At 44.2% G+C, this 25357-nt stretch overlaps 1 protein-coding gene across 2 annotated transcripts in view; it reads left to right on the top strand.

The window, feature by feature from the left end:
• wnt7bb (wingless-type MMTV integration site family, member 7Bb) overlaps nucleotides 1-24812 on the top strand; it is a gene marked incomplete at both ends in the record, with an annotated part of 66348 nt that extends 41536 nt beyond the window's left edge. For both annotated transcript variants that reach the window (XM_080736658.1, XM_080736657.1), the window contains 2 exons: nucleotides 11907-12174; nucleotides 24339-24812. In XM_080736658.1, coding sequence (XP_080592784.1) covers nucleotides 11907-12174; nucleotides 24339-24812 — 742 coding nt within the window. The remainder of the gene's footprint in view (nucleotides 1-11906; nucleotides 12175-24338) is intronic.
• Nucleotides 24813-25357: the final 545 nt, after the last annotated feature.

The following is a 25357-nucleotide window of genomic DNA, read 5'->3' as shown; positions in this document are numbered from 1 at the left end:
TCGACAGTTAATTTAATGGACTACAATGTATCTTAGCAGGCCGCGATGGCGTCGCAATGTCTGATTTGTACTGCATGCCAAAAATAGCAGATCTACAAGCTAGCAGACGCGTTGTGAGCTTGTAGATCTGCTATTTCAGGGATATGACACCTGCGTGCAACCAAGAATAAAACGACTTGTCTTCTCTCCTCCACTAGTCCCTCTATAGTCTTTAGTCTAGTTTTTATTTGTTGACAAAATTGACAATATATTTAGTCATAGTTTTAGTTATTATAGCTTAGCTTCTATTTAGTTTTTATTTCGTTTGTCAGTGAAAAATTGTAGTCGACAAACATTTCTCCTCATAGCTTTAGTTGACAAAATCAACACTGCAGCCAACCAGTTGGACAGCTTTTACCTTTGCTTTTATCAAATATCAGAGATCAATTATAGGGGTTTGACTTCAAAACACTCTTTAATCTTAAACAAGAAGAGACCAACGGTCACACTCAGGATGGCAAGAGTGAGTTAGTTTCTCTCATTTCTCCACGTCTTTACATGAAAGGACAAGCGTTTCAGCTATCCAGCCATCGTCAGGGAAGAGAGTGTTTAATCCACAATGACCGCAATACTAACCACAAAACTGTAGAGACAGCTTGTCACCAGCAGGTGACACTTTTCCCTTTGTTCTCTCTGTGAGGATGCTTTTATTTGTCACTGGCATCATGGCTCTGTGATCAACCGAGGGACAAAACTCTTAACGTGACATTGTATTAGACAGATGTAACTGTCTTGGTCTAAAGTGTTATTATTATAGTGTAGATTGGGGTCCCAGACATGGTCTGTGGACAAATGCAGGGTTTCCCACCCTATAGGGTCCAGGGGTGCCTCAAGATACTTTAATATTATTCATCAATATGCTTAGTAAAACAGACCTGATTTACACTGTACTTGACAAGTTATTTTTCCATCTACGGCTAACTCTCTTCACCAAAAATAGCCAATCTACAAGCATGTAGATCGGCTATTTTTGGTGAACCTTCCCCCCTGAATAGGGATGCTGGGGTTCAAGTGGTTAAACGTCAAGTATGAAGTTATTTTCAGTCAGTTCAGATAGAAACGGATATTTAGTGACATAGCCTACTCTACTGTATCTCAGGTGGAGAGATAAGCATAATTACGTCACGTAATAGGTAGTTTCTCAAAATTAACAGTGTAATTCAGGGGTGCCGTGGATGAAAAAGTTATTTACAGAGGTGCCCTGAGTCAAAAAGTTTGAAAACCCCTGGACTAATGTATATCAGACTGGGGCAATGAAAAAGATTGATAAACACTGTACTGTAAAGCCCGTATCAGAGTCGGGTCCGCGGTGTAGTGCCGTGTAGTCTTTTTGAGCGTTAACGTTGTAGTTTTATGACTCAAAAAGACTACACGGCACTACACCGCGGTGGATAGCCCCGACTCTGATACGGGCTTAATGCGCTGTGGCACCTCTGGGAGGTAACCGGAACACTCGCCCCCCAGCGGTTCTTGTGCTCTTGTATTCGTTTTAATGAGGTTATGGTTATTGAATAAGTCTAGTATTAGGCATAGTTTTACTAAGGTTGTGTTTAGGTATAGTTGTATTGCGGTTAAAGGGAGACTAGGTAACTTTAAGCCTATTTTTTTATATATAAAATGTTTTAGCAGTCATTTCCCTTTATCAGCCACTATATTGTTGTGCTGGGGTGTTTCCTTGCAGAAAGACACATCCCTCTGGCTGTATTTTGGTTCTGTTCCACTGTTTATGTTGACATTCATCCCTTGGAGGGATGTTTTTGTCAGGGGGAGCTGGGGTTGTGCACTGAGGTAATTGATTGGGCCATAAAAGTGTCAAGTGCTCATTGGTGATCTCTCTTATCAATGAAAGCATCAAAGACAACTAACTACTGTACCTGTTTGATGCCTGGCATAGAGGGGAGGGGGAATATGTTTGTATACACATAAACTTGCCTAGTTCCCCTTTAAGTTTAGGAATAAGGTTAGGTTTAGTTTAAGCATAGTTTTACTGAGGTTACATTTAGGAATAAGGTTAGGTTTGGGCATAGTTTTACTTGGTTGTGTTTAGGACCCGGGGTGAGCGTGTTTTGAGGCGACCGTTCTTGTATTCATCTGGGAGTGAATGTATGAAGATAATCATGGTGTGCGCGCGTGCGTGCGTGCGTGCGTGCGTGCGTGTGTGATTTACACTAAATCCCCAGTGATTTATTGTACCATGTTGAGTAGAGTTCTATACAATGAGAATGAGTTGATCTGGTGTTTGCCATGCACTGTATGTTTTCATCACAGGAACAGTCCCAGTGGGCAGCAGTACACCAGGTTTATGTGCAAGTGTATCAGTATCTGCAATACGTGTATCCTCACCTGTACCTGTTTAAACTCCAAAAATGCTCTCATTGTAATCACTTGGGAGGCATGCAGTATTACTACTTGTAATAAGTACGCCTTGCCGAGCCAGGAGCCTTTATCTCCTGATTCTGTAGCCTGAGGCAGCTTGATGTACAAGTACTGTACAACCCCTGGACATGACGCTGGTATGTCACAGGGACCAGCTCAGTGGCCTTGTGGTTAGAGTGTCCGTCCTGAGACTGGGAGGTCGGGGTTCGAACCCTGGTCGGGTCATACCAAAGAACTTGGGGAAAATGGGCCTCAGTGCCTCCCTGCTTGGTACTCAGCATCGAGGGTTGGATCGGGGGTAAGTCCCTACGACATACTACTTGTAAGCGAATGTTTTAAATATAGCACTGGTCTTGTTAAGCTTGGCCTGCCTGTTTACTTCAATTCATCAAATATTGGAATATTGGATCAAGAATGTGGCAAAAACAAAACAATCTCCATGAATTCAAGGGTTCATGGGGTGAACAATAACATTTGAGATAACATTTGAGAATGTAAATGTATGAATGAGGAAGGCATTGGAGCAAACACGGACAGTTTTTAATTACAGGGTGCAGGCAAATATCTTGACAACGTTTCGATGTCAGTCGATCTTCATCAGGTCATGATGACCTGACGAGGCTTCATTAACGGTCTCTCAGTTCGCTCAAGTGCCTTCCCTGTTCATCCTGAGATGCAAGCGGCCCATGCATGCAGCCTGAACTTGGCCGGAGGCGCGGTGGAACCCCTTTGTTACTTAAGAGTAAATGTACTTATAGTTTATACTCTCCTCCACCGCTGCATGCGGCAGCAGTGGCCTGTCGGTGGTGAAGGCCTGTGAGGACACGGAGAGAGCCTGCCGAGGTCAGAGCCAGTGTTGCTACCACAGCTGGTCTCCACCGCGCTCTCTCTTTCTCTCTCTCTCTCTCTCTCTCTCTCTCTCTCTCTCTCTCTCTCTGTGTACACCCAGCGCGAGCACAGCACTGCCTGTACTCTCTCAGGTTGTAAATCTCCGCGCGTTGCTTCGTCATGTTGACGTTCGTTTTAGTGGCACGACATCCGCCTTCATCCGGCTCTAAAACACAGATCGAGTGGCCCTGGGGACACCGCAAATGTTTCCTCGCGCGTTCCTGCGTTCGGCCCAAAGGCTTTGCACGAAAACACGCGAAGGCCATCGCTTAAGCGAGACAGAGAGAGAGAGAGAGAGAGAGAGAGAGAGAGAGAGAGAGAGAGAGAGAGAGAGAGAGAGAGAGAGTGAGAGAGAGAGAGGGAGCCGGCCGGCCCGGCCCGGCTGGCCAAAGTGACACGGTCCAGTCGACGTTGACATCTTGCACATCGCTGGTTCCCAAACGTTGGGTCCAAATATTATGGACCCTTTACTGGTTCTGTAACTCTGAGGATTGTACGGTTTGAACTTCAAAAGGTCTCTGCTTGTATCTTACTTACACCTTGGAGGGACCTCAGGCCTCCTAATAGGCGTGTTTAGGTTTCGTCCGGTTTGCCTCTGGCTCGTGCTAATTTAAGACACCTTCCATGACGGGAGCCGAGGGGGCTTCTTTCCCCCTCCATCTTGGACAGTGTCGCAGACACTTGCCACTAAAACTCCATTAGACATCTGGTTTAATCCCCCCCTCCCCTCCACCCTCCCCTCCTCCACCCTCCCCCAACCACCCTATTCTTCTCCGTCCGGACCTCTCCAAGTTCATTGAGGTTTTTCTGGTCACTCCAGTTTTCCACTGGCAGCACAGCGAGGCTATCCCAGGGTGGTTACAGGGGCCTGGAGGCCTGTCAGGGCTCTGGGGCCTACAGACATGCACACAGCCTCTCTTCAGGGGTTTTAAGCTGCTCTGGTGTGTATGGGTGCTTAGTTTGCATGCGCTCACAGCCTTGATTTTCGTCAGCTTTGTCACGAGTGGACAATAATTATTACCAGTGAACACATAAAGATCGAGCCTAAATTACCATAACATGTTTCTTGTACACTCTCAGAGTTATGGCGATCCTCGCAAATAAAAACGTTTGCAAAACACTATTGAACTCCTAACTTGTCATAGTGTCGTAGTAACTCAGTGTCATACATATTCTGAAGAAAATCTGGAGACTTGACATTCAGTAATAGGATCTTCAAAATAGGTGTTAAAAATACATTTGAAATTTTTCCTCGGACAAGACCAAGTCTTTTTTTGTCAGTGACATTTGTCCGTGTACCGACATATTGATGACCCCTGTTCACACTTGATTGTATTACCTTAGTATGTCTATTGTAGATCTGCAATGTTTTAATTAGTTTTACATTAAAAGTTGTTAAGTCTTAAGGTTTTTAGAGATAGTGAAGTGCTTGTAACTGAATAAACTAAAAATAACTGGATCCACTTTTTGAACATCCACCGGACAGTGGCGATATTATGGAAGTGGGCTTTCCCTCGCTTTAGTGCAATAGTAAGTAAAAGAGTTCAGCGAAACGACGTGTCGACACCAACTTCTTGTCACGGAAGCTTGATGGCTTCAGTGACATTCAGTGACATTCAATGACATTCAGGGGAATTGTTTGATGTGACATGAAAGGGGGAGGGAGAAGAAAAACTGAAGAAAAAGAAAACGGGGGGCTTGCTGCCCAGAGTTCCATGGCTGGCTGGATGGTGTAATTGTCTCTCATTATGATGATGCCCAGGCCATGGGCAGTGCCAGGCGGAGCTATAGCCCTGGCACTGCCAAGAAGACCCACCGGGGGGTGACAACCAATACAAGCCTCATCATCATCATCATCATCATCATGATTTTCCCCATGAACAGTGCAGGCTCATTGGTCTCCAGTAACAGGCATGAATCTATGGCACACTGGGAAACACCCTTTCTCTGGAAACTGCCTTGTTCCTGTTTTTACCATTACACTGTGTGTATGTGCAGGCGCGCGCACATGTGTGTGTGTGTGTGTGTGTGTGTGTGTGTGTGTGTGTGTGTGTGTGTGTGTGTGTGTGTACTTGCAGTACTATGCTTGTGAGGGCCAAGATGTCCCTATACAAGTACAGTAAAATTGTGGAAAATGGACATTGTGAGGACAGTTTTCCTGGTCCCCACAAGAGAAATGGTTATAAGATGTTTAGAGAGACATTTAGGGGTCAGGTTGAGGTGAGAGTTTGTCCCATTAAATACGTTGTTGCGCGGCAATGTCACACATAGAAAGATTGCCAATCTGCGACACGGTGTGAGCTTTTGGATCTGCTATATTTCGGCAATTGTTCAGCTTCTGGCATTTTCAATGCTGTCCTGTAGATTTTGACGTCCGCACAAGTAGCCTATATTAAAACAAATGTCTGTGTGTGTGTGTGTGTGTGTGTGTGTGTGTGTGTGTGTGTGTGTGTGTGTGTGTGTGTGTGTGTGTGTGTGTGTGTGTGTGTGTGTGTGTGCGCGCGCGCGTGTGCATGTGTGTGCCTGTGGGTGTGGGTGCTGCACGCCAAATGTGTTTTTTGTTTTGTTTCCGCAGCGGCTATCTCTATTTGTGTATGAGTGTGAACGTGTGTGTGCGTGTGCGTGTGCGTGTGCGCGCGTGTGTGTGTGTGTGTGTGTTTAAACTTAACGTGATACTTTCTCTCGCGCGTAATGCTGCGCGGTATGTGTAGCGGGCGTATGTGTAGCGGGCGTATGCACGTACGTACGCTATACACATGTTTGTGTGTGTGTGTATGTGTGTGCTCATAAGTGTGCATGCAGTGGGTGGGTGGGGGTGGGTGGTTGCAGTGCTACCACAGGCTGGTGGGGCTGGGTTGGTTCTGTGTTGCTAAACCAGAGAGCAGGGGCGTCACAAGGAGGGGAAAAGTGGGACTGAGTTAATTACTAGGGCCCAAGGTGGAGGGGCCTTAATTATTTATACTTTATAGCTATTGAAAAATAGCAGATATACAAGCTAACAGTGCGGCTGCGAGCTTTTTGAAAAGTTGTGAAAATGTGTGCAAATCTTTGAATATAATTATGTACTTTTTAAGCGAACATTTGTAAATAAAATTTAGCTTCTGTGGGGTCCCTGGAACTAAATATTTTGAGATGGGGCCAAATACATATAATTTTGGGGATCCTTCACAAGAAAATATTTGAGCACCACTGACATATGTAGAAACATAGGTTAAAAAAAACAAAAAAAAAAACAGAAGGATTTGAAATATCCAGGTGCACAAATTTCAAAAATGGCAGATCTACAAGCTCGCAGCGCTGCACTCGGTGCCACGCTGTGTTCTTGTATATCTGCAATTTTTTCAATAGTTTAAAGCACAAAATGTGAGTGAGTCCTTGTACCCAGGGCACAGTTTGGTGTGACACCCCTGCCAGAGCGGTGGTGAGTCAGTCCCTGCTGCAGAGCGCCGTGGCCAGGGAGCATTACGGTGACGTCGACGTCGTCACACACAAAACCTCCTATCTCCACATTTAAACTTTTCACATGTATTCTCTTGTTCGTTTGTTATTATATTATAATTCTTTAAGTAAATTAATGCCCTACTTTGTCACCGTCGCTGTCGGGCAGAAACCTCTTATCTCCATATTTTTACACAACTTTTTGAGTTTTTCTTTTGTAAATTAAGCGTGTTTGTGCTTTTTTTATTTATACAATATTGAACCAATGCAAAGTATTAAGAAGAGCAAGGTGACTAAATAATATCGTCATTGGGTCCATTGGAACACATGTGTTTTATTACTTTTTTATTGAAAATTTCCTGAAAAGTAAGGCTTTTGAATTTGAATCCTACAAGGTTTCCATCCGACAAGCGCACGCTATGCTCCACTGCGCTGCCAGGATAGGAAATTAAGTGGGTCTTTCTCTGGGCAGAAAGAATGCCCGTGGAAGTTAATAAAAATCTCTCCCGAAATTTAAATTATGGATATTTATATATATACACATGTAAAAAAAAGAAAAGAAAAAGATGCCTGGAAAAGAGGGGAACGACCGGGATACAAAACGCAAATTACTGCGAGTCGGGCTGAAAGCCACAATTATCGCATTAATGTAAATTGCCTCGTAAATGTTGAAAAATACACCACTAAATCAGTTTAAACCCATTCAGAACGGGTACACATTATAGTATATCATTATTTTATGCTTTAACTATTGAAAAATAGCAGATATACAAGCTCACAGCGCGGCACTCGGTGCCGCGCTGCGAGCTTGTAGATCTGCTATTTTTTTTAAATCGTGAAAATTAGAATGTTGACCCGATTCTATAAGTGTCTTTTGAATCCTTCTAAGATATTTTTGAAAAACCTTTCTATGTTAGCAATCTGGCCAGCCATCGTCAAAGAAAAGGTCCTTTTCACTTAACTGGAGCTCAGTTAGTCTGTTCTTGAGAGACTACTATGTCTGTGGTTCTCAAACTTTTTCATGTGAAGGACCCCCAAAAAGATATGTATTTGGCCACGGACCCCCATCTCAAAATATTTAGTTCCAGGGACCACCCAGAAGCAAAATTTGAGTTACAAACGTTCGCTTTGAAAATACATATATTCAAAGATTCAACCCATTTTCACGACTTTTAAAAAAAATAGCAGATCTACCGAGTGCCGCGCTGTGAGCTTGTATATCTGCTATTTTTCACTGGTTAAAGCATTCAATAATTCTAGGCCTAAACGGGTTAAGGAAGGCGAAGAAAAAATAAAAACGCACCAAAAGTGACTTTCCTAGCCTAGAGCACAGCAGCGATGGCCAGGCGGCGCTCCAGCTCGCAACCAGCAGCCTTCGCTCTATCTGACCACAGTGCTGGTGCCTGTTAAACAAGGTAAAATAAGCAGTGATTTTACGTCTAGTAACTTTTGAAAATTAAAGTTAAAAGTTTGTTTGGTCGGGCAAAATGACATGGTTTATACTATATACCTTCTCCCATGTCTTGAGGCGTTCAGTGTTTTTGTTTCCCCTATAATTTCCACTGAATTTGTCGTAATTTGCTGCGGGGAAGAAACAAAAAAAAGTAAACAGTCTCCTCCAATTTGCTCGTTTTGGGATTATTATTCTTGGTTTTGTGTCGGCGCGAGACAAGTAAAATGATGTGACCGGATTGATAGGTACATGGATTAACAATTGTTTTTGGGTGTAAACTGTGTAATATATAGCCTACATCTTTTTATATTTACTACAAAGTTACAAGACCTTTAACAAAGGACTCACCATGGGATTGCTGATAGCGTTTATCACCGAGACCTGTTCTCAATATGGGGTGCATGGATCACCAGGGGTCCATGAGGTGATTCCAGGGGGTCCCCAGCTAAATCATAGTTAGGAGGATCCAAATGGACACTTACGGGTCTGAAACTAACAGAGAGAGAGAGAGAGAGAGAGAGAGAGAGAGAGAGAGAGAGAGAGAGAGAGAGAGAGAGATAAACAGGGGTCCGTGACCTTAATCAAACTGTGGGTCATTGAAATTAAACCACTGAGCCAACGTATTTGAATCCTGTCCTAATTAAAAAGAAAAACAATAGAGGGTATGTGCGTCCTCATCATACCCGGAAGTTATGCGCGAACGCCTACTGAGTGGCAAAAAATACTTTCTGCCTAGACATTTGCACATACAGCCAAACAGAAAAGTCCTACTGTATCTTGATTGCATTAAACAACGTTAAACTGACTTTGCCACTCGATTTGCCATTCACTTCATGCATGTGCATACCCTCTATAACAGTGGTTCTCAAAGTGGATTCCAGGGACTCTGTGGGTTCCTTTATGGGGGTCTAAATTGACCCATACAAGTCTATAACTCTGACAGTGTACTGTACGCTGTCAGAGTTAGGGGAGACCTTGAAATTTGAAAGTTTGAGAAACACTGCTCTATAACATCCAATGCAAACTGAGGTAACACAACACAGCATGTGGCTGCCAATACAGCTCAGCGTTATAATACTCCAGCAGTAAGCTATATGGAACATAGTGTAGAAGACTTCATCTACCAGCTTCCTGCTGTCATCCATATTGTCTTCAGTTCATGCAACGACAGCCTGAGAACATTGTTCCCAGGCTGTCGTCGTTGCATCATACTGAAGACATGCCGACGATGACAGCTTTGAACACAGCATCAAAGATCAGCGTGACGTCAAGTCAGACGAAACCATTTTCTGTAAAACGCTGCTCTTCAAGTGGGCGAGAGACACCCGTCTGAAATGTGGGTACATTGTTTCAAACAACCACAGCTGTGAGTTGCTCGTGGGGAGTGTTAGTAGTATACTGTACAATACTTCAAAGGGAGTTCCCAAAATGTCTATATATTTTTTTGTCTTGTATGAAGTCTTTTAAACTGTTTAATACGCTGTAAGAGACTGATTCCTTTAAAGTATTGAGTTCCAAAACGTCTCCCCCATCCCCTAAGCTCGACGGCACATGAGAACACTTCAGCGGTTTAGCCATTAGCATTGTGTCTCTCTGCTGGTTTCCCTGTTTCATTGATTGATTGATTGATTGAAGAATTTATTAGAGATTGCACAGGAAAAGATACAGTTTCATGACAGTACAGTTCACTGGTACAAGGTCAACTAAAAGGATAGGCCCAAGAAAGCACATGGCTTATTTAAATTGAGATCCCTTTTTTTTTTAAACTCATATAACATTGGATGACAGACAGATAGAACACAGTACTATGATAGATATTTAACTCATATAACATTGGATGACAGACAGATACAGTACTATGCAGAAGATATCAGAGAAACAGTCGTAAAATAAAGCTAAAATAAATGGTATTTACAATAGAAAGGTCAGGGGAGGTACAGATAGGATTAGACCAGACCAGACAATTTTGAGGTATTTCCAGTTTTAAGTATTTTTACTTTACTCCACTACATCTCAAAGGCATACTACACTACAATTATCTGAATTATCACTACCATTTTCAGGTATATTTTTATACTCTCAGTGAGTCTGGATTTTGCAGTGTTTGCAGCAGAATGATTAAAGGCAGAGGAGACCTAGTAGAGCAGCAGTTGTTCTCTAAGTGAGGGTCCAAGGGTTCCTTGAGGAGGGGGTTCCAAATGGACCCTTACGGGTCTATAACTCACTCTGAGAGCATATAAATGGAATCAAATGGACCCGTGAAATGTAAACGTTTGAGACCCACTGAGAGAGAGAGAGAGAGAGAGAGAGAGAGAGACCCCAGCTGTGTTTTGATCATGGCCAGCTGCACCAAGGTGCTCCTGTGAAGGAATTCAGCACTTTGGACAGAGCACCTTGCAGGCTCTCCTCCCCGCTCTGTAACCCCAGCCCTGCACTGTGTGGTGGTCGTATGGGCCCAGTGATGCAGCACCACACTGTGTGGTGGCCGTATGGGCCCAGTGATGCAGCCCTGCACTGTGTGGTGGCCGTATGGGCCCAGTGATGCAGCCCTGCACTGTGTGGTGGTCGTATGGGCCCAGTGATGCAGCACCGCACTGTGTGGTGGCCGTATGGGCCCAGTGATGCAGCACCGCACTGTGTGGTGGCCGTATGGGCCCAGTGATGCAGCACCGCACTGTGTGGTGGCCGTATGGGCCCAGTGATGCAGCACCGCACTGTGTGGTGGTCGTAAGGGCCCAGTGATGCAGCACTGCACTGTGTGGTGGTCGTAAGGGCCCAGTGATGCAGCACTGCACTGTGTGGTGGTCGTAAGGGCCCAGTGATGCAGCACTGCACTGTGTGGTGGTCGTAAGGGCCCAGTGATGCAGCACTGCACTGTGTGGTGGTCGTAAGGGCCCAGTGATGCAGCACTGCACTGTGTGGTGGTCGTATGGGCCCAGTGATGCAGCCCTGCACTGTCTCACTGCATTTGATGCGTTTGCGTGTGTGCGTGCGTTTCTGTCAAAGATATCAGTATTGGCATGTACTGTACTGTATTTGTCCGATGTGCAGCGATATGAAAACATTTGTTTGCAGAACATAACGCAGTAAAAAGATGCTTCACAAATAGTTCAATTTTGTTTTATTTTATATGTATTTATAATTATGAAATATTAAATACATCTGCTCCAGTGGAGCTGATGCGCAGTGGTAGACTGTGGTTGTACTGTTCAGCTCCCAGGCCACGTGTGAATGTGAGTAAAGTAAATAATAATTACATTCCCAGTGAAGATACTGTTTACTGTGTACTGATGTCATTTTGGACAATAATGTTTTTTGTACGAAAAAAAAAAAGTTTTTTTTTTGTTTTAAAGAAAACAATGATTCTCTATGACCTCATGCACACCAGCTCTGAATTTGCCATGCAGCAGGTGGCTGCGGCAGTGCGTTTCTTTTCCAGATCGAACACAGTTCGATTTGTGCAACATGCGGTAAAAACTAATTGAACCCTTTTATGACTCCTTTTCGTATTTCGTATTTTGTAGTGTGGATTCCGCAAAGCCTTGCACACCAAATCCAATGCGTTTTAATCATGCAGCAAACGAAAAAAAACGCAATTGTTGAAAATCGCTCCTGTGTACAAAGCCCTTTACTCTTACGAACTCTGAACTGTTGCTTGTCTCACACTGCGGTGTTCCTGAACCCTCCTCTCTGTGCCCTCTCTTCCAGGCAGCCGGGAAGCGGCGTTCACCTATGCCATCACGGCGGCGGGCGTGGCCCACGCCATCACGGCGGCGTGCAGCCAGGGCAACCTGTCGCAGTGCGGCTGCGACCGCGAGAAGCAGGGCTACTACAACCAGGAGGAGGGCTGGAAGTGGGGCGGCTGCTCGGCCGACATCAAGTACGGCATCGAGTTCTCCCGCCGCTTCGTGGACGCCCGCGAGATCAAGAAGACGCCGCGGCGCCTGATGAACCTGCACAACAACGAGGCGGGGAGGAAGGTAAACAAACGCACACGACCCCGATAACGCTTGACCGGTGGTGTCCCTCAGGGTTCTGTTCTGTATAGCAGTGGTTCTCAACCTTTTCAGGCCGCGACCCCCAAAATAATCATATTTTAACTCTGGACCCCCCGACCTACGAACACTAAGCGTTGAGGCATTACATTTTGTATAACACGGTTCTATTGTGAAAATAGCAGATCTACACAACGCCTCGGGCGTTGTGAGCATGTAGATCGGCTATTTTCACAATTTCTGCCTCTAATATTTGATTTGTCATTTTTTTTTAAACAATATCTTTATTTTCTTTTTTATAGACATACAAAAAAACATAATATACAATACAATAAAATCAAAGTTCAGACAAAACAAACAACAACAAAAAACACAAAAAACAAAACACCCGTATAACACAGAACAATCATGAAACAAAGAGCACATACATCACAACAACATCCCGATACATAAGCCTCAAGGCCAGCCAAATGAGCGTAGAGAGAAAGAAATTCTAATAAAATTTAAAAAAAAGCAACTACCCCACTCCTGGTCATTTTAGAGGTATTAAAGAGTCCTTAAATTGTAACTTTAGAAATGTGCAGATACTCTCGATAAACTTAAACATTATGTTGGTTTGTTTACTGTTGAGTGAGAAAACAATGTTGCACATTAACTCATTTAGTGCTCCTGAAATTAACGGATTAAAATGTCCAGCGTGCCTCCCGCAGGCTGCATCCACGACCGTTGTCTTATTTTGAAGGCCAGAAGTCCATAGCGTAAACACTTCCGGTTTGACGTCATCGCGTCATTCACAGGAAGCGTTCATCGTCAACATTTGGTTGTGTAATGGCGGATCGGTACTTTTCAACATGTGTTATATAAGCGAGAATCTACTGCCATCTTCCCTTTAAAAGTGTTGTTTTGAGATAATGGACATTAAAGATGAGATTCCCCGTCTGCCTCAATGTTATGGGATTACTATTTTGTGCTCGTGGATCCGTGATGATGATGAATCGGCGAGGGCGATCGTGTCAGGACCTTCCGCGCACCAACAGGTAATAGAGTACCGCCGTTACAGTAATAGAGTACTTTTCACAAGTATACTCGGGATCGGCAGCATGTGCTACTCGAGTATTTTTCACGAGTATTCTCGGGATCGGCGCTAATTGAGTTAAGTTAATCATCTCTCGAGCTTGCCGATCTGCTAATTCTTTGGAATTTGATCCTGAGAACCGCTTTGGAGGTTTCCCCCCCGACAGAGTCCATTTGTGATAACCAGTATTGTGACAACTATGTCACACTAAAGCCCTTATCAGAGTCTGCGGTGAAGAGCCTATCACCGCAAACTTTAGGTGATAAGCTATCCACCTAAAGTGAGAAAATAAGTGGAGGCCATCATAGTCAGTCACGGTGAAGTCCTATCACTGTGACTGACTGGTCTAGATTGACCAATCAGTGAACAGGGTGATGGGTTGATCTGTCTGATAGTAAAAACAGTGAGATGTGTCGGGGTTCGCGGTGGATAGCTCTTCACCGCGAGTAATGACGCAATGTTGTAGTTTTATGACTTAAAAAGACTACACCGTGGTGGATAGCTTATCACCGCGGTGCCTAGCTATGATAGGGGCTTTAGTGTGTATGCGCGTGTGTGCGTGCGCGTGCGCATGCTTGCGCATGTGTGTGTGTGTTTCGCCGTTGTGGGGGACATTAAAGACGTGCAACGCTATTGTCTTCATGAGCGCTGGAAAGCACGTGGCCTCCCGAGGGTCCTAATGGCTTGATCACTGCCTGATTGATCACAGCGTGAGCAGATTTTATTTCCATCCTAGCGGGGTGTCCTTTTTATTTGAAAGGCGTGCGTTGGCAACGTCACCGCGGACGTGTTTGTCTGCTCTTCGTAATCCCAGAGCCTAAGATTAATGCTAGTGACAGAAGACATTGTAGACATTTATCAGACACGCTTATCTAAGAGTGACTTACAATGTCTAACATCAGAGCAAATTGCGATGGAGCCTAGTCAACAAAACACCAAACATGAAAAGAAAAAAAACAGACGCCTTGGGAGCGTTGGCCAGGGTGTCATGATGTACTGGAGGGGACTCGCACCCTGCGTTAGATGATCTCTGCCGCGATTAGGAGCGAAATATAAATCTCATGACTGAAAGGGTTCTGCAGGCCATGCAGTTCCCGATCTGTTATTTTTGAAACGGCGTGAAAGGATAGGACTGTAACTTTCCTCTTCTCTACCCCAGATGTGAACCCGGTTTCAGAAATATTTTACCATTGAGCTAAATAGAGCCTGCCTGCTTGCTCGGGGGCTAAATTGAATCTTGACCATCAGGTCAAAATTCATCTCAGAATGAGACTTGAACACGATCTAAATGTCTCAATAGAAGAGCAGATCGACAAAATACAACCAATCGCAATTGTTATTGTTCTATTGCTAGTTTGACTCTAATAGTTTGATACTAATACTCTTGGAATTACTGTAGGGCTTGATTGAATTTCTGGTGGCTTGTATCTACGGTACAGTAGGTCCAGTTGAAAATTGCAAACAGTTATGGCGGTTTTGAAGGAGGGTAGGGACTCACACTTTTTTGATGGCTGGTGGTAGGGCATTCCCCATGTTTGTGCCAAATTCGGGGGCAACGAGATCGGTGGAGCTCCCTCTGGTGTTGTGTCCGTGGGCGTTTCTCACTCTAGTGAAGTAGTTTGACAGGTACCTTGAGTATCTGGAAAATTGCAATTGCTGTGCCGTCCCTAGCATAATGAGCAGGCGAAGGTGAGTCCTACTGTAGATCACATCCTGAAGGTTAAGGGAGGTTTCGTGACCTTGTTTGTCTTGTACATCACCAGTGTTTTTGAATTGAACAAAGGCAGCAACCGAAAGCCAGTGACGTCAGCGCAGAAGAGGGAGACAGGAACCTTTAGGGAGGTTGATGACCAGGTGCATTCTGGGTCAGTAGAACCGGGTTGAGTGAGCATGTCGGCAGACCAGCAAAGAGGGAGGAAAAAAGAAAACGTCGATTTTTTACGACACATACAATGTGTCGCAATGCTACGTGTTGTGTGAGCGTGTAGATCGGCTATTTCCACTATGTTCCTGTATTATTTTGAAAGTTCTACATTGTTAAATATGGCCTGTGATAGTACATTATTTATTTCGATTATTGGTACGAGTCATTGCCGGTCATTTCTTTGTATATTTCCAGTAAGGCCTTGTAAAAGGCAGTTATTTATTATCATGTCTGCACTTTTTGTTTACAAAGCCTAAAGCCAAAGGCAAATATGTGATTTTTTTATTTATGCGTTGCACTGTTTCAACGCCCAAAAACACAGTCATATCATTAATCTGTAATAACTAGTCCATGACAATTACTTGTCAGCTGAAATGTCATGACCGTTGACAACGAAGGATAAGGGAGGCGAGAGAAGAGAAGAGACGAACCTTTGGTGACAAATGGATCTAATTAAACCCATTTAGAACGGGTACACATTGTGTATCATTATTGTATGCTTTAACTATTGAAAAATAGCAGATATACAAGCTCACAGCGCGGCACCGAGTGCCGCGCTGCAAGCTTGTAGATCTGCTATTTTTGAAAAATCATGAAAATTTGAATTTTGACCCGATTCTATAAGTGTCTTTTGAATCCTTCTAAGGTTTTTGGAAAAACCCTATGTTTCTGTGTCAGCAATCTGGCTCGCCATCATCAAAGAAAAGGTCCTTTTCACATAACTGGAGCTCAGTTAGTCTGTTCTCAAGAGACTAATTTGTCAGTGGTTCTCAAACATTTTCATGTGAAGGACCCCCAAAATGATATGTACTTGGCCACGGACCCCTATCTCAAAATATTTCGTTCCAGGGACCCCCCCCCCCCCCCCAGAAGCAAAATTTGAGTTACAAACGTTCGCTTTGAAAATACATATGTTCAAAGATTTTCACACATTTTTACAACTTTTTCCAAAATAGTAGATCTACAAGCTCGCAGCGCGGCACTCGGTGCCGCGCTGTGAGCTTGTATATCTGCTATTTTTCACTGGTTAAAGCATTCAATAATTCTAGGCCTAAATGGGTTTTAATAACCCATGGTGCGCTGGGAGAAAACGGGGCCTTTTGCCAGCGAACGGGACGTTTTGCCACCCCCGCCCACCCTGACCCCCGACCCCTCTGGTTCTTTTCATGGACTTATTATGAAGGGTGTCAAGCCAGGAACAGGATATTATTGCAGTTCTCCCCGCGCCGCCGTACCAAAACACGTCGCTGCCATCTGACTGCGTCCATTCAAAGTGTGAAAGCGGAACCACAATAGGCAGGCTGATAGGGGGGGCCTGTATGCCAACGCTGCCTGGCATGCCATGTTGTCCTGCTCCAAATAAGCCAGAACTGGCACCGCTTTCTGGAGGATTAGGAGGTTTTCAAAGGTCTGACACCCCCTCCAACTGTATACATGTTCCCCTTTTTTCAACTGTTTTTAATATATTTTGACACTTGGCAACGTAAACGTATATTCTCTCATGCCAATAAAGCTCCTTTGAATCGAATCGATTCGATGTGACAGTATCATCTCGAGACGTGAAAAAAATATATTGTTGCTGTCTGGACAGAAACCTTTTATCCTCATATTCTAATTATTTCGTTAATTCATGCCCTACTTGATCATAACTTCAGCGTCACTCAAAAGTAGCAGATCTACAAGCTTTAAACTTGTCACTGCTTTTGATGCTTTTGAATTTGAATCCCAAAAAGTCACATTTTTGGACACAGGTTTCCACCTGTCAGAGATGATGTTACCGTACCGAGGTACAGAACATCTGGTTTGACAGCCGGACGTCTTATGTTAGGAGTGTTGAATCTGTTTTCCTTTTGAGCCGATCGGATGTTGTTTGTACGGAAGACACTGCATTTGAGCCTCCGTTGAGAACATTGAGAAGTTCCATGTTTCTTTCCCCCTTGTACTGTGTAGTTACTGTTCCGTAGCCCTGTTGCACCATGCCATTTATTCATGGAGCAGTTCACCCAGAAAATGTCTTATTTTCTAAACAAAAAATCATAGGGGGATTACCATTTTGACTGGGAACGCATTATTACGGATTATTGTGTGCTTTAACTATTGAAAAATAGCAGATCTACAGGCTCACAGCGACCCCCCCCCTCCCTTGTGACGCCCCTGAATTCAAGGCTTCACGGGGTGAATGATAGAAAATAATTATATTTTTGGGGTGAACTACTCCTTTAATGCAAACAATCTGAAGTTTATGATCTGAGCGTCTGCTAAAGGCCTAAATTGTAAATCGTAATCTGTGAAATAATGAATATGTTTATCATTTTTGCTGGGTAACTCCCCTGGAACCCTCCCTGTACAGCAGGGGTTTTCAAAGTGGGTGACGGGGCACCCTGGGGTAGAGGTCTGCAGCACTTATTCTGTTTGGTAATGGTTTTGGATCTCAATGTGTCTTCTATGGGAGGGAGGCTGTTGGATGCGCATAATTTGCTTGTTGCGGGCGGGAGCGGGTGGACAAGAATTGTCTGCGGGGCCGCGCGGGCGGTCAAAAATGAAATCATTGCGGCGGCGGGTAGGAGTGGTCAGAAATCAAGCGGGAGCGGGCGGTAATGGGATTAAAAAATCAGTCCCGCGCAGACCTCTAGTCCTCTACCCTGGGGTGCCGTGACAGCAGCCCAGGGGTGCCGCGAGATAATTTGATAATAGTTGGAATTTATTTGGACACTTACAAAATATATGTAGTATCATTTTAGACTTGTAATACACCATTATTTTCAATCAGTTCTAACCAAAATGTCTATTATCTCAACGATTTCCTTGCAACATAATCGCTAAAATATGTTACTCCCAGGTGTTGGGAGTGAAAATTATGAATATAATGTAGGGGTGCCTCGGATGAAAGATAGATTTATAGGGGTGCCTTGAGCCCAAAAGGTTTGGGAACCCCTGCTGTACAGGGGTCCCCAGCCCGGACCCCCACTTGCAGATCACTGATAATAAGTAACAACAGGGAGACACTAACTTACACGGTCACAAATGGATTCCGTGACTGAACTCAGGGGGGTGGGGGGTGCGGGGTGGGGGGGTGCGCGTAACAGGAACACCCAGTGAATCATTTTATCCCCCTTTCATCTGAGGAAGGCCCTGCGTCTTGACAAGTGATCTTTAAGAGGGGAATCCGGTCACATCCGACTAATTGGTAACAGAGCGGAGACTTTTTGACGGACACGCTTTAAGTAAATGTTTCCATGCGTCCGTCAGACGGGCCCGGGTTCCTTTGCCCAGGCATTCGTTGCGGTTTTTTGCTCCATATTCCTTTTTTTGAGGGGGTTGGGGGGTGTTCTTCCTTTTTGAGTCAACATCCGAGACGTAAGATTGTCAGTTGACCCTGGCCTTTATGTTACTTAGAGGAGGGAGGGGGGGGGGGGGGGGCTCATGTTTTTTCAATCAAATGTCCCCAAATGGAGGACCCCTCCTGACCACAGAATGCATGGATGCAAGGTTCCTTTTTGTACAACATTTTTCTCAACCACTTAAGGTCTTACCAAGACAAATGGTGAAAATAGCCTTTAGATCTAAGCGTTTAGATCTATTTCTTATTACAGGGGTCTTCAACAGGGGGTCCGGGTCCCCTAGGGTGTCATCAGAGTTACTACAGCGGGTACTCCAAAACCGTTCTCCTTTTTTTTATCAACCACTTGAATCCTAGTGTCCATATCCTGAGAACTTTATCCAAAAATAGCATATCTAAAAGCTCAACGCCTCGCAGTGCGAGGCGGTTATTTTTAGCGAAGACGGTTGGTGTAGAGGGGAATAAGAGCAGACTAAGTACAGTGAAATGTCAAGTTAAAGTATTGGCGTTTCAAGTGGTTAAATACGTATCTGAAAACATGAATCCAACCCAGCTAATGAGCAACTTTGTATTGTTTTTTTTTTTTAATTTTTATTTATTTGGTATATTCCTGTCTGATAGAAATGATGACTAGCAGCATAAGCTCTGCACCACGAGGCGAGCTGCCAGGAAAGAAAGCTTCACTGGAAAAATGCCCTGTTACTGCCAACCAAACTGTACATTTCATCATGCAACAAGTACACAGCCATGTCTGCCAGCTTCCTTTAATTGGGTTAAAGGAGTCATGTACAGGGCCATTAAGCCGTTTAGACCTAGAATTATTTAATGCAAAAAAAAAGAGATCGTGAAAATGTGTGCACATTTTTCAATATATATTTTTCAAAGCAGACTTTTGAAACTCAAATCTCTGCTTCTGAGGGGTCCCTGGAACGCCATATTTCATATGCCATATGTAATACATGTAATTTTGGGGGTCCTTGACGTGAAAAGGTTTGAGAACCACTGATTTAGAGGAAGGATTTAGAAGTCGGGTCAAAGATCGGGTCAAAGATATTCAAAGACTTGCACACATTTTCAAGTTTTTTTTCAAAAATAGCAGATGTACAAGCTCGCAGCGCGGCACTCGGTGCCACGCTGTGAGCTTGTATATCTGCTATTTTTCAATAGCTAAAGTATAAAATAATGGTTAACCCATTTAGGCCTAACCTATAGAATAGGGCTAAATCAGAAATTAGCCTACAAAACAAATATGTTGCTACATACTGTACATGTACTGTAAGCCCCTCCCAAACAGCAAAATGTGTTCCCGGCCTGAATGGGTGGTACAAATCTAACGCGTCTCGGGCGCGTTACCGGTATTTGAGGGTTAAGAGAGGTGTTAATGTACCCCATTCAAAGCCCCATCCCCCACTCTCCTCTGTTCCTCTGCCCACCAAAATAGTTAAAACACATCAAATGGAGGATATCGCTGGTTGTAGTTTTTTTGAGGTTTTCTAGTTTTTCCTCCCACGGTACAAGGATTTAGCCTCAAGTCTTGACACTTTAATGTTTGCGGACGCTGTGGCAATATTTCCCAGATGCCCCCACGGGGGATTTAGCCCGGCTCAGGGCAGAGGTTTGCCCTATGCGACTGGAGAGAGATGGAAGACGCAAAGTTCAAAAATAACGACCCACACGAGCTAATTGGACTATAAGATTGGACTCTCTTTAGAAAGTTAAATGTGTACGTAATGAGTGCCTTGCCTATACAGTAGGCCTGAATTCATTATGGGATGTTGTGAAGGTTTTGTAATTAGAGAAAAGAAAAGACCAGTGTTAAAATGTTTTAATTCACTGCTTTCTATTGTTTTTGTGATTTTAGGGATTTTGATTTCAGTGGGTGGGGGCATGCGTACAAGTGGCTAAATATGGCTTTTTAGACACAATAAGCCGGCAATTTCTTTATTACTATTTACAGTAACCCTACTAACCCCCATACAGTAAGTCATGAACGATTGCAGTGTGTCTTGGGTCTAAAAAGACATATTTAGCCATGCCACGCATGCCCTCCACCCACTGAAATCTAAATCATTAAAATCGCTAAAACGGTAGAAAGCAGTAAATGAAAACATTTGAACATTCTTTTCTCTTATTACAATCTAAAATTATGAACCCTTGCTGTAAGAAAACAAAGTTGTCCTTTAAATGCTATGATGGCATTCATCAAACAGGTCTCTTCAGTCTTGTAGACCAGGGCTTAAAGCAAAAAAAAAAATCCCGAGACGGAAATGTATTTTGCAACCCCCCCTCCCCCCCCTCCCGCTTGAAAAACGTCATTTTAACGTTGATGCCATAGGCTATAACAGATTTCTGACACCAGGACCTGAATGGCGAATGGCTAGCCCGTGTCAACCTTTTCATCCCGTGCTGAGCAGCCTTCCTTGAGTTCCTTCACAACGAAACTAACCGCTCCATATTGTCGCTGACTGAACCAATACCACACGTGGGTAATGTTATGAGAGAAACAATGCGACGCAGTGGAGAAACCTCCGCCTACTGCCATGAACACCAATCATGATATGACGTCGCGTCGTTCCCAAATGAAACACCACCCCGGCCCGAAGTATTGCATTAGCATCTGTATGGATAACTTTTGTTAGTGACAAATAAATACCCTCGAATTTCTGATTTGCAAACATAACAAGTGTTCCGTTGCCTATTTTAATGCAAGATAACGTAAGCAAACATGTATTGTCAATTACGGCGGCCTTCTCTGTAAACACACTTTTAGATAATATAGCCTACCTGCTGTTTACATGGCGTAAAACTCCAGTGACTTCCATTATTCCTGTGATTTCTTTTGGACACTGCTATCCATACAGAGAGAGCGACGTCTCAAATCGGCCATTACTTTGCAGCATGACATAATAACACCAGTGCAGCGGAGCGGAGGTCCCAAAGGTTTAACACACGGTGTACATCGTTTAAGCCATAGGAGCATGATTTTCTATTCTTATGATAAATATGAACTTTAGTCTAACTATTGCGAGTAATCCACGTGATGTTTTGTTGTGCATCGTCGTAGCTACTAGCTTCCCGAATCCCTGTACAGCTGCAACAACCTTGCTAACAAACAGATCCATTTCCTCCCAGTACAGCGAGCGGATTTCAAAATAAGAGCTACCGTAATCTGATCAAGTCAACAGTCAAGTCACGTCTACTGGTTTTATTTTTAAGTCTACTTACAGGAAGTAGTTGGACTGAACTGAATTAGAAGTACATGACACACCAGCACTCTGTAACGCACCACAGTGGAACTGATGCTATAAAAATAATTAGCGCAGACGGCTCGACTTTTTAATTTTTTTGCGAATCTGCTCTGATCTCTTAAATAGCCCCTAGGGACTCCTCAAGACGGAAATCCGTCCCCAGGACGGAGAACTTTAAGCCCTGCTTGTAGACTCCTGGTCCAAATGTAAATAGTTAATGGTGGACTTAATGAAGTGTAGTTTGAGTTCGTCTCTGTCGGGTGGAAACCTCATACTGTACCGTATGTCCAAAACTGTTACTTTTCAGCATTCATTCAAATTCAAAACTAGCAAAAGTAGCAGATCTACAAGCTCAGGATGTGACGCTTAGGGCTTAGCGCAGGCGGGCCGGAGTTTGAGTATCACTGCATTATGCTATGAATCCCCCAGTGTTAATTTAAGTCTGAGATGCCACTCTTCTCTGAGTCACAGACCCCTAAGGGTCCTTTTGGTTCCTAACTGTCAATCTGGGGACCCCCTGGAACCCCATCAACGACAACGACCCCCTGGGGGTCTGCGGAGTCCCTGCTGAGAACCACTGGTGTAGGGTACACCAGAATGGTCAGCATTCAGATCAACTGTTTTGGGTAAATGGTTACTGAATACGAGACGGATACACATTATTTCCTCTTACACTGATGTGTATTTTTGGAAGGTACTGTAGAGTAAAATCACAGAATAAGATTTTCCAGGTTGTCCCCAGCTAAATGATGGAGAGTTGGTAACCAATTGGACCCTTATAGATCTCTAACTCTTGAGAACATAAAATGAAACCAAGTGGACCCTTCATTTGGTCAAATTACTGTTAAACATCTGCATTACTTAATTTACAAGAAGTCTACAGAATTAGGGAATGTGTAGAAGAATTGTTATTTTGCTTGTCTGTTATCTCATCCATACAGCATGGAATTGTGGACAAAATCGTATCCAACGATAACAAAATATTCTTTGGGTCTGAGAGGCTAAATGTCATCAAACGGTGGTCCGTGGCTCAAAATGCCGAATAAATAATGGACCTTGATGTGAAAAGGGTTGAAAACCACTGGCCTATAGCATGTCCCCCGACGTACAGCCGCTGGCATCGGCCACCCTGTTAGAATTTCATGTATGCACGCCTTGGTCCACCTCACTGAAGTCTGTCACTCTGCACTCTGCGAGTGTTTGACCCTCAAAATGTAAATGCTGCCATTTGCGGCATAAAAATGTGCTGAACTAACAAGGGCTCTCGGTGTGGCTTAGGAAACATCGCTTCCTAGAAGTGTTGGACGCGGACTGCATGTGCACGTCGTTCCATTAACACAATATTAACGTGGCACTCAAAGAATTCAAACAAGAAAAAAAAGGTCTCCTGTGATACTTACTACACATCCGTTTCCACTTAATATTAACCCCCCCAAAAACAAAGGCGGTATTCAGTCACCATGCGCTCGAAAACGCTGTTAAGACATTAATAAACCGAACGTTCAATTCAAATAAATATGTCCTCTTCGCTCAGAAAATAAATAATAATAATAGTCATCGCCCATGTATATTGGAGTACTGAAGTGAAAACAAACCAGGGGTGCGTTGGTGTGTGATGCTGACCTTAAACCCTTTCTAAAGAACACAAGGCTCTTCAGAGCCTCATGCCAACATCTGTTCCCTCAAGGAACATGTCAACGACATGACACACATGGTGAAACAGTGTGGTTTCTGACTTGTGGTTTGATTTGCAGGGCCCCAGTTAATCAACCTTCTGTTGACGACTGTTATCTTGTCACCATTTATTCTTTTAGTTTGTCTTAAGGGCCTAGACACGCCTAGAATGACAAATATAACCGCAATTACTACTATATAATGATAGTGATGTGAGTGTCCACTGTCCACAAACCCTCTGTAAACATGTTGAACATGTCCTGTAAATTTGGATAGATTCAATTCTAAGAAACTAAAGTGTTTTGTTAATCTGAATCTGAAAGTGACCTCAACGATACCTGCCATCACTGGCATTGTCATAGAGTACCGAGGTCCTGACGTCACTCCCGCTAACCCTGGGCGGAAGTATTTTTTGGTTTGAAAATCCCCATAGAGAAATCTTGTTTGCATCATATAAGAACCAAAAATAGCCGATCTACAAGCTCACAAGGCCTCGCGCTGCGAGGCGTTGTGAGCTTGTAGATTGTCTATTTTCGGCAAAGAGGTTTGGTGTAGTACAGAGTACAGAGTGAAACGTCAAGTTTTATTAAGTAATGACGGCTCAAGTGGTTAAATATCTGAAAACACAAATTGACATGAATCCAAAATACACTGACGATTGTGCTGTCAAACAATGAAACTATATGGAATCTATGAAAAGGTTGTGGGGGTCCCTGCTTCATCTCGCTCTCAACTAAGGGGTCCTTGGCCTGAAAACGTTGAAGACCCCTGTTGTATAGTTATAGTGCTCAGCTATCGTCTGTGGATTTGTTCCGTCTCTAAAGCCATGCCGTCTCTCTCTCTCTCTCTCTCTCTCTCTCTCTCTCTGTCCTCCTCTTCCTCCCCCAGGTCCTGGAGGAGAGGATGAAACTGGAATGCAAGTGCCACGGCGTCTCGGGCTCCTGCACCACCAAGACCTGCTGGACGACGCTGCCCAAGTTCCGCGAGATCGGCTACGTGCTGAAGGACAAGTACAACGAGGCCGTGCACGTGGAGGTGGTGCGCGCCAGCCGCCTGCGGCAGCCCACCCACCTCAAGGTGAAGCAGACCTACCGCAAGCCCATGGACACGGACCTGGTCTACATCGAGAAGTCGCCCAACTACTGCGAGGAGGACACCTCCACGGGCAGCGTGGGCACCCAGGGGCGCCTGTGCAACCGCACCTCGCTGCACACGGACGGCTGCGACCTCATGTGCTGCGGCCGCGGCTACAACACGCACCAGTACACCAAGGTGTGGCAGTGCAACTGTAAGTTCCAGTGGTGCTGCTTCGTCAAGTGCAACACGTGCAGCGAGCGGACGGAGGTGTTTACCTGCAAATAAAAAAAAACAGAAAGCGAGGTTGACTACTTGGAACCCTTTTGGGATGCGGGACCAAGGGGACGAGACAGTAAACGAGGAACAAACGACCCCCCGAGACAGAGCCGATCAAAAGTCCTTCCTCCTGGAACGGTTGAGAGGGTTTTTTTGAGAAGCAAACGGAATGGAATTTACACTATCAGCTCTTCGTGGCATTGTTTTGCACAGCAGAATCTATATTTTCTTTTGATAAAGTACGAGAAAAAGAAAAAGAAAAGGCTAAATATCAGCAGATGAATACCCCAGAACTTTACGGACTTCACAGAGGCGCGCGGCTCTCGCAACGTACTGACGCATCCGTGGTGGTGGAAGTTGGGACTACAAGGAAATCGTATGGTGCCCTCGACGGGGGAACTGTGCTTTGCACTCTGGGAATTGTAGTTCTTTGTGTTTGCAAGAGACTTTGCATTGGAAAAAGAAAAGACATCGACCTGTGAGGTGGTCAATATGACAGACTGTTGAGAGGCCGATGGAGAGAGAGAGTGAGAGAGAGAGAGTGAAAACTTTAA

This window comes from Nannobrachium achirus (assembly GCF_963921795.1).
Source record: "Nannobrachium achirus genome assembly, chromosome: 11".
NCBI lineage: Eukaryota > Metazoa > Chordata > Actinopteri > Myctophiformes > Myctophidae > Nannobrachium > Nannobrachium achirus.
This window is presented reverse-complemented; position numbering and strand designations above follow the sequence as displayed.